This window comes from Takifugu flavidus, unplaced genomic scaffold, assembly GCF_003711565.1.
Source record: "Takifugu flavidus isolate HTHZ2018 unplaced genomic scaffold, ASM371156v2 ctg754, whole genome shotgun sequence".
Taxonomy (NCBI): domain Eukaryota; kingdom Metazoa; phylum Chordata; class Actinopteri; order Tetraodontiformes; family Tetraodontidae; genus Takifugu; species Takifugu flavidus.
In genome coordinates, this window is record NW_026622364.1 from 19,668 (window position 1) to 28,817 (window position 9,150).

General features: G+C 46.9%; 1 protein-coding gene across 1 annotated transcript; it reads right to left on the bottom strand.

Annotated features, from left to right (window-relative positions):
* Positions 1 to 3,035: 3,035 nt before the first annotated feature.
* LOC130521167 (uncharacterized) lies at positions 3,036 to 5,075 on the bottom strand. Its single transcript, XM_057024800.1, has 2 exons — positions 4,512 to 5,075; positions 3,036 to 4,258 (listed from the first exon to the last, which is right to left on the bottom strand). The coding sequence occupies exons 1-2, from the start codon at positions 4,530 to 4,532 to the stop codon at positions 3,533 to 3,535; spliced, it is 747 nt and encodes a 248-aa protein (XP_056880780.1). The 5' UTR covers positions 4,533 to 5,075; the 3' UTR covers positions 3,036 to 3,532.
* Between the last annotated feature and the right edge of the window lie 4,075 nt (positions 5,076 to 9,150).

Here is a 9,150-nt window from a genome sequence, read left to right on the forward strand (position 1 = left end):
GTGAAACCCCGTATCGGTGCGTGTATCGCTTTAAGAAAGAATCACGTGACCGATACAGGAACTGTATCGTTTGGATGTGCCGCGCCAAAGTGTGTTTATAAGGAAACAAACTGTATCGACATGTCGTGGGTTTGTTGGATGGAGTTTTGCAGTTGCGCAATTATGGATCGTTCTAAGAAGTTTTCCCCAGTGTGGAGTAATTTTGATCTTGTGACTCCAAACAAGGGAAATCTTTTGCTCCTTTGAGCATTGTTTACTGTTATATACAATTTTTAACGGTGGCGCATTGCACTCACTTTATCAAGTGAATGACCTGTGATACATATGATAGTCAGTTAAAAAGCCTTACAGTTGCTTTATTCATTTTATCTCATAATAACGAGATCCTGATCTCGAAATCATGAGATAGGGTGTCTATTTTTTTAACAAGTGAATGCAATGCGCCACCTTAGTTTTTACTCTGTTCTGGTAAGAGGTTTGAATTGTTTTCAGATAAATTCACTTTTTATGTTATTGTAGGTGAAGTGTCGGCTCTGCTCCACAGAGCTCTCTTACATCAATAAGAGCACTTCATCAATGCTGAGGCATTATAGAGCTCGGCATGGCAATGAAGAATTGGCAGATACTCGTGAGAGAACCAGAAAACACATCCACATCTGCATCAACTTGCACTTAAAACTCTCTGCTCACCATCGTCATCTGCACCGTGTGAAAGAGTATTTTCTAAGGCTGGGGAGCTGGTGTTCAAGAGGAGAAATCGCCTTGGAGCAAAGACACTCCAAAAACGTTTGTTTCTCAATAAAAATTCATAAACGAATCACTTTTTTGTATTATTTCATATGATTTAACAGTTAACAAAAAGTGTGTGTACATAAGTAAAAAATTGTAACTCAAATTTGCTATATTTTACACACCAACTCAGTTCAGCAAACAAGGAATTCCTTTACCTGCAATCATTTTATAACTACTGCAGGGGTCACTATTGGGTGACAACACAGTGCCGACACAGTTTGTGTAGTGTGTCAATACACTCCTTGAGGTATCATCGTCCCATCACTAGTAAACACAAGGTTTGCTGAAACCATCCACTGAGACAGGTTGTGCTTTTGTTGCTGTCTGCCTTTCATTCTCAGTCCTCGTGGGCACGACGACTGTTGCGAACACCTTTCTTGACTTGAACGTCTCTGAGTATTGTGGTTTCGGTCTCGGTCTTGTAGGGTCTTTTGAGTTTGTGGTGTTCTCTTTAATGTTTCCATAGAGTGGATGCAGCAGATACTTAACTTGCTGATTTATAAAGTCCACAAAGTCCTTGAACTTGACTCTTTTCTTTGTTCTTTCTTGCAGGTCGCAAGCAGACTTCCTCCAGGATTCTTTGAGCTTGTATGGAAGTTTGTTTGCCAGTGCCCTTATATTAGCCGTGTTATCCAAGTCTTCCATGTAGCGAATATCCGTCATTGTGTTGGAGCAGCCGGTCAGGAATAATGCAAACGACTGAAGAGAAACACCATCTTCTGGCTTGATTGTGGGCCCGTCCAAAGCCTCCTTTATGTATGCCTCTGCTATTTTGAAGTCGTCACCGAAGAACTCCTTCAACATTCGTTTTGCTTCGGCATATCCTGCTGTAGACTCCATGTGCATGCAGCTCTTAACCACGTCATGTGGTTGTCCACTTGTATACTGCAGCAAAAATTCAAGACGATCACGGTCATCGCTTGTGCGGCCTTCAATCCCATGTTCAACGGCTCTAATGAAAGATTTATATTCCAGTGGGTCCCCTTTAAATGTTGGAATGGCGAGGTCTGGAAGTAGCAAAGCTTGAGGACTCTTCACCAGATATTCCGTAACGCTGGCTTGCTGGGAAATAGCTCGGCAAAGTCCTTCGAGCACTGCTCCCTGTGGGTCTATACGCTCAGGTTTTGGTGCAGATGTAACCGGTTGAGAAGTTGCTGCTGGAGCATTTGGTGCTTGTGATGTGGGTCTTGGTGACAGCTGAACGGCAGGTTGACTGGTGGGCCATGTGTGTGTTTCTTCATCCTTTTCACCAGCTTTAACTGTGCCACTTTCTTCTGCTGCAGCCTCATCATTTTGCAGCACCTCCATTTTAGCGTCGGACTCGGCCAGCGCAGTTTGCATGGCATGCATTTCCTTTTTAGCCTTTATTGAAGCTTCAATCCTCTTTTGTTGGGCTTCAAACGCTGCTTCTCGCTGCCTTTTCTCTGCATGCCAGTCTGCCTCTTCCATGGCCAGTGTTTTTTGTAAAGCTGCAGCCTTTGCTCTTAATGATGCTCGCTCCATTTCTGCCTTCAAGCTGATTGAAGATGCTGATGAAGCTGAGCTTCCACTTTGTGATGTAGCTTTACTTCTAGTGGTCACTTTTGTAGTTGTCGATCTGTCTGTGGGTGTTATACGTTTGTCACATTCTTCAGCATGCTCAGCACGCCTCAAACCCTCTTTCATCCACTCCTCACATTTCCAGAAAAACATGTCCATAGATTTATTGGATCAAACCAGCTAGTTTGATCATCCACAAATTCCTCTTCTGCCATAAATTTCTGCAGGCAAGTTTATCTCCAAAAACTACATCTGCAAGCCACTGAAGTCAACACGAAGCTTATTCTTTACAGTGTCCACGTTCACATCATCCTCCATTAGCTGTTCAATTAGCTTTCTTAAGCTAATTAGCTGTGAGAGCTTGCGCTTGCGAGCCTGGATCTTTCTAGACTTCTGATCTTCCATGCCCTTCTCAGTCATTTTTATTATCCTTTTCCCACTGTCCTTTTCCTCCATGAACAGTTATTATTTCCACTTTAATAAAAACGCTGAATCACCACGGAGTTTCACCTCGTTATTCAGCCGAACAACGACCCTTCCTAAGCTAAGCTGGGGAACAATCATCTGTATAAGATGGGGAAGAAGGGGAAAAAAGGGGAAAAAAGGGGGAAGAAGAAGAAGGAAAGACAGAAGTTTGAATCCCACCCGGACCCAAAAATGATAGAATTATTTTCGTAGGAATGGTTTGTAAAACTTTAATTTATAACAAAGAGAATATGTATGTACAATTGTGAACTTAATACAACTATGAAATAGGATGTAAAACTTGCAGTGGAACTCAAAGGGCAGAACAGCCCACAGGGATAAGTATATTAAAAGTAACAAGATCACATTACTGCCTCATCTGCTTCAGCCACTGTTCTTTGGTGAGGGCCTCAGTGTTTGGACAGTATATTTTTCCTTTATACTGGCTGTGGCCAGTCTCCACCGTCCTGAACTGTCCGCAAGCTCTACAAGAATTAGGAGTGACCGTCCGGTTATATTTTCTTTTTTGTTTCCCATCCGAGACAGTGGAAACATGGGGCTCTGGAGCAGGAGAAGTGTATCAGAGGCAATGGTCAGCTGTGGTAACAAAACAAACTGCGGCACTACAAACTTCGGCAGAATGGGCCTCTCTCTGTTGGGAGCTGAGGAATCTGGAGCTTGTGTGACCGAGGACTGAAAGAGGGTGGCTGATGGTCCACTGGAGGCAACTGCAGGATCAATTCGCCGTACCCTTGGTTTTGCCTGTCCAGCTGTATTTGCTGGCATATGGTGTATGCAGCTGGTAAGCTGGGGGCTGGTGTTGGTACTGTGGCAGAGAGATAGGTTTTGTTTTTGCACAGGGCAATGGGTCAGCTGCCACTGGCCGTGTGACTGGCAGTTGCACACCTTGCAAAAGAACAGACACCTCCTGACCCTTCAGCCGTTGGTTATACCACTGCATTAGGGTGGTCTGGTTCACTACAACAAGTTGAAGGGTTGTCTGCTCCATTAGCGTCCCATTGCACAGAACCAGCTGCCGGATCTTTTTGTAGTCCTGTAAAATTAGAGACCATCGAGATATGCTGTGTTGTCCTCTTTTTTTGGGGCTCGTATGAATGTTGCACAGCCTCACGAAGATGGTCTCAATCAGGCGACAGCAGTTTGGCCACTGAGCTGGTGAACCACTTGAGCCAAGAACACACCGTTTTGTGCTTTCCACCCCAGGAGTGAACACAGCCTTCTTTTTAGGAGACCTGAACCGTCCAGTTAGCAACCGGTCCTGATGCCTTGCAGCATACACAATCCTGTCTTTGTCAAATTTGACAAGACTCTGCCACAAACCCAGAATGGTGCTAACTTGCTGATTGTTCAGGGTCAATCCTGTCTGCTCTCGTAGCTCCACCAAGTATTCAGCCAGTTCATCTACTCGGTCCATTCCAGGAATGTTGCGGTTGTCTACAGCCTGGAAAATAAAAACTGATATTTAGGTTCTGTGGCATCACAGTTTCCTTGTCACTACTTAAATTCTTGCAGACAGACAGACTTCAGGGACCCGACGAGAACCCAAATGCGACACCAGAGTTTGACGGAACACAGCTTTATTATCAGGAATAGACAGCAGACAGGATTCACCGGGGAGCAGGCAGGATAGAATAGTTGGGGAAGTTGGAAGGTGATCTATAGATCGACTGAGAATTTATTTATTTATCACTTACATCCTGTTGTGAAGAGGACATGGAAGAAGGAAGCTGGGGCTGAAGCAAAACTGTAGATGACTGCACGGCTGAAGGTGGAGGAGGCACTGCTGAAGGTGGAGGAGGCACTGCTGAAGGTGGAGGAGGCACTGCTGAAGGTGGAGGAGGAGCACTGCTGAAGGTGGAGGAGGCACGGCTGAAGGTGGTGGAGGCACTGCTGAAGGTGGTGGAGGCACTGCTGAAGGTGGAGGAGGTGGAGGAGGCACTGCTGAAGGTGGAGGAGGCACTGCTGAAGGTGGAGGAGGCACTGCTGAAGGTGGAGGAGGCACTGCTGAAGGTGTTGGAGGCACTGCTGAAGGTGGAGGAGGCGGCACTGCTGAAGGTGGAGGAGGCGGCACTGCTGAAGGTGGAGGAGGCACTGCTGAAGGTGTTGGAGGCACTGCTGAAGGTGGAGGAGGTGGAGGAGGCACTGCTGAAGGTGGAGGAGGTGGAGGAGGCACTGCTGAAGGTGGAGGAGGCACAGCTGAAGGTGTTGGAGGCACTGCTGAAGGTGGAGGAGGTGGAGGAGGCACTGCTGAAGGTGGAGGAGGTGGAGGAGGCACTGCTGAAGGTGGAGGAGGCACTGCTGAAGGTGGAGGAGGCACTGCTGAAGGTGGAGGAGGCACTGCTGAAGGTGTTGGAGGCACTGCTGAAGGTGGAGAGGTGGAGGAGGCACTGCTGAAGGTGGAGGAGGCGGCACTGCTGAAGGTGGAGGAGGCACTGCTGAAGGTGTTGGAGGCACTGCTGAAGGTGGAGGAGGTGGAGGAGGCACTGCTGAAGGTGGAGGAGGTGGAGGAGGCACTGCTGAAGGTGGAGGAGGCACAGCTGAAGGTGGTGGAGGCGGCACTGCTGAAGGTGGAGGAGGTGGAGGAGGCACTGCTGAAGGTGTTTGAGGCACTGCTGAAGGTGGAGGAGGCACTGCTGAAGGTGTTGGAGGCACTGCTGAAGGTGGGGAGGCACAGCTGAAGGTGGTGGAGGCGGCACGGCTGAAGGTGGAGGAGGCACTGCTGGAGGTGGTGGAGGCACTGCTGGAGGTGAAGGAGGCACTGCTGGAGGTGAAGGAGGCACTGCTGAAGGACAAAGAACAGCTGGAGGAGGGTAGATTTCTTTGATGGGATTAGAAACCATCAGATCCACAATTGTTGCTTCACTTCCCAAAAAATCCTCAAATCCCTCATCTGGATCTTTTGGCTCCTCAACATCTAAGTCCTCCATCAACTGGGATGTCTCCTCAGAATTGGGGTGCATGTCTTGTAGAGGTTCATTATTCTGCCTCAGCAAGTACTGCACCCCAATGAGTTCTCCTGACAAATATTAAATTGGGAAATTTTGAATAACAGAACCATCCCAAACTCAAATAAAAACAATGCACACAGGCACTTTTGACACTACCTGTGTATTTTGCAGGTGGTGAAAACCCTGGAATAAGTTTCCTGCCAAACACCTTCTCGTAGTTGCTGTTCACACAATGAACCAACTCCCCTGTGTACGTGCGCAAAGTTGAAGGTTCAGATGTGACAGCAGCAGCGGCCCGGTCTTGATTCCAGCGACTGAGTCCTTCCAAAAGGTAGATTTGGTAGTTCAGCAGGTTCGCACTGTTCCCTTGAGAAACAAGTAAAGGAAGTAAAGTGTAAGAGATTCCTGATAAATGAGAAAAAGTGAAGAGTTACACACAGAGAACACTATTTATAAGGTAATAGTCAGAACCCCAAATCACTGTGGCTCATAGGCCAACAACTTTAAAAGCAAAACACCATTAAATCCCCTGGCCTGAATTCTCATTATAAAGAGTGATCATGAACATTTAGCACAAACCTGGAATGAATCGATTCAAATGGCAGTGAAACGATTCCAGAGACGTGGAACCCCTGGCACAGCGGAATGTTTTTAATACCACTCCTCCCTTTCTAGTGCTCCCAGTCTCCGTGTATAAAGCCAAGCCAGGAGGGTCCTGGATGCACCTCACATGCCGTCTTTGGATGCGCCAGATGTGCTGCATCCTAACAGTGTCTAGAAGAGGAACACCCAGTGCATCATTCTCCTTGCCAGTCATGAGCTCCGTAAGAAGCTGATCAAGGAGTTGGATGGATGTCTCCTCTCCACGGGTCCGTCTCCTGCAGTGCAGCGCAAGCTCGTCTTGTGTGATGTGTTTGTCCAACTCCTGGTCAGAGAGAGCGGGCCAGCCCTCCTGCAACAGTTGTGCCCTCTTGGCCCTTCTGAGCTCCGCCACATCTGTTGCATCCCACTCAAATATGCAGGCTGACATGCGTGCCATGAAGGTGGGGTACAGCTGATGTGCATCAGTAGTACATCCCACTGCCAAACGACGCATGAAATGCCAAATGTCTAGACGGACAATCAAATTTGGCCAGCGCCCAAATTTGGCCTTGATCTTGGTCTCGCCCACCTCTTTACAGCAGCCGTTGTCCACATAAAGTGCAACAGGAGGATCCACACCTGCGCTCTGGTACCTGAGGAAGTCATGTTGGTGCATTTAGTTTTTCATTCTGAATCCATCCATAATGTCACTTTCATTTTTTGCAATTCTGTTAAGCATTTTAGAACTCGCTCTTTTAAATAGCTAATAGTTCATCAGTATTGTCATTATTACCTGTCCATCAGGCCTGCAGCCATAAAGGTCCAATGCTGGACCCTCACTGGCTGTTAGGACACTAATGAGTACCTGACCCATTTCGTTCCCCACAGAAGTCAGCCACTGGGCAGTGCCCGTGGCAGTTCCACTGAGCTTCTTGGTGATCTGAAAATTCAAAAACCGTCAGAACATTTATGTAAAGATTGAGTGTATATTATTTGGAAGATGAGAGCTATTCAAATTCTAACCGTCTTAGTAGAGTCCATTTTTAAAATGCATCCATAGACTGAAGTTATCTTAGCCTTAATATCCTCCAGCCTGTTCAGGATATCTTGACTGTACACAACAAGGAGCCACTTATAGCTTGGTAACACCGCTGATACTGGGGGCTCCTGGAAATGTGGTTGCAGCAGTCTCGAGGCATCCATGAAAGCTGCACACTGTGCTGTGTACCGAGCAACCCGCTGGAGCCACTCCTCGCTGTGGTTCTCCTTTAGCTGGAGAATAATCCTTGATGGACTGTTCCCTAGGCCACGCTCACGCAGCTGACGGATCACTCTGATGTCACAGGCATATCTTTAAAAAGGAAAAAAATTATTCTCTCTTTCTCCAAACTACATTTTGATGTGTAAATATGTGTAGTGAGTGCATATGTATGTATTTGTGTCGTGTACCTGCGTGTCAGGATGACCCTAAACTCTGAGCGGTGCTCCAGGTCCAGCTGCTGGAGAATTGCCTGACTCCATGACAACTGGCTAGTTCTGCACTTGGTGCATATCAGGGTCTCTGTGACCAAGTTGTAATAGCGGTCGACATCAAGGACCTGGCGCACTCTCCTGTGAAGACCACCGCTGGCCAGTGGATGCCCATTACATGCTGGCTTTAAGCAGAGCAGCCGTACCTTCCATAGCCTGTACGGCATCCACAGCAGCAGAGACTGTGCGAAGAAACGGCAAGGGGTTGGAGCCTGGTGGTACACCAGAGATGGCTGTGGAGGGTAATACCACAGCTGAAGCTGGTCACGCAACTCCAACTTTCCACCTGAACCAACCCTGAACAAAGCTGATGACACCCACTTGTGGTCCTGCTGTGGCATTGTCTTTGGCCACAGCAGTGGGAGAGCAGCAGAATGCTCTGGCTGAAAGGGGTTCTGTTAAAGTACAGCAAAACAAGGAGACCTGCCTTTTAAGACTCATCCCATGCAATAGTTTAAGGCAAAACAAAAGTATCATCACTTTTATCTATTTATGTTGACTGTTTTTACCAGGTTGCTCACAACAGTATGATCCGTCACAGGCTGAGCAGGTGCTGGTCGCTGCACAGATGGTGGTAATGGGGGAGCAAGGAAGGTGTCTGGGGATGCGGAAACAGTTGGACGAGACGGGGAAGGTTGATGAGGCTGCTTTGGCAATGGGACAGGATCAGGAGATGGGTAGATGGCTGAAGCTGCCCCAGGACCCTCATGTCCCGATGCAGTCACTGGTACCTATGGGGTTATATAGATGTGACATGTTATTATTTGCTACTGTCATACATTTGTATGTACATGCCAAACTTCATAATATGTTCTTATATTCACCTGGGAAGGTTTTCTGGAAACGTTCAGGTTTGGCTTTGCAGCTCTCACATGTTTTCCACCAAACCTTGATCTTTCAAACTTAATATAACATATCAAACTCATAAAACATATATCAAAATCAAAAGCCTTGGAAATTAGAGGCAAAACGTTGCATCGCTATGTCATAAGATGTTTTTATGCTTGAAGAACATTTGGAGTAAGTAACTTTGACTAGAAATTAATATCAGTATGTTAAATTTACCATTGAAATATTTATCCTCGACCTTTTTTCTACAGACCTTTCGACCTTCATTTTACACACCAACTCAGTTTAGCAAACAAGGAATTCCTTTACCTGCAATCACTTATAACTACTGCAGGGGTCACTATTGGGTGACCAACACAGTGCCGACACAGTTTGTGTAGTGTGTCAATACACTCCTTGAGGTATCATCGTCCCATCACTAGTA

Excerpts from the sequence above, each read along its gene's own strand:
- LOC130521167 (XM_057024800.1), bottom strand. The coding sequence starts at position 4,532 with ATGTCCTCTTCACAACAGGAT. Across the intron at positions 4,259-4,511 it reads TGTCCTCTTCACAACAGGAT|GCTGTAGACAACCGCAACAT; the intron begins GTAAGTGATAAA and ends TTTATTTTCCAG.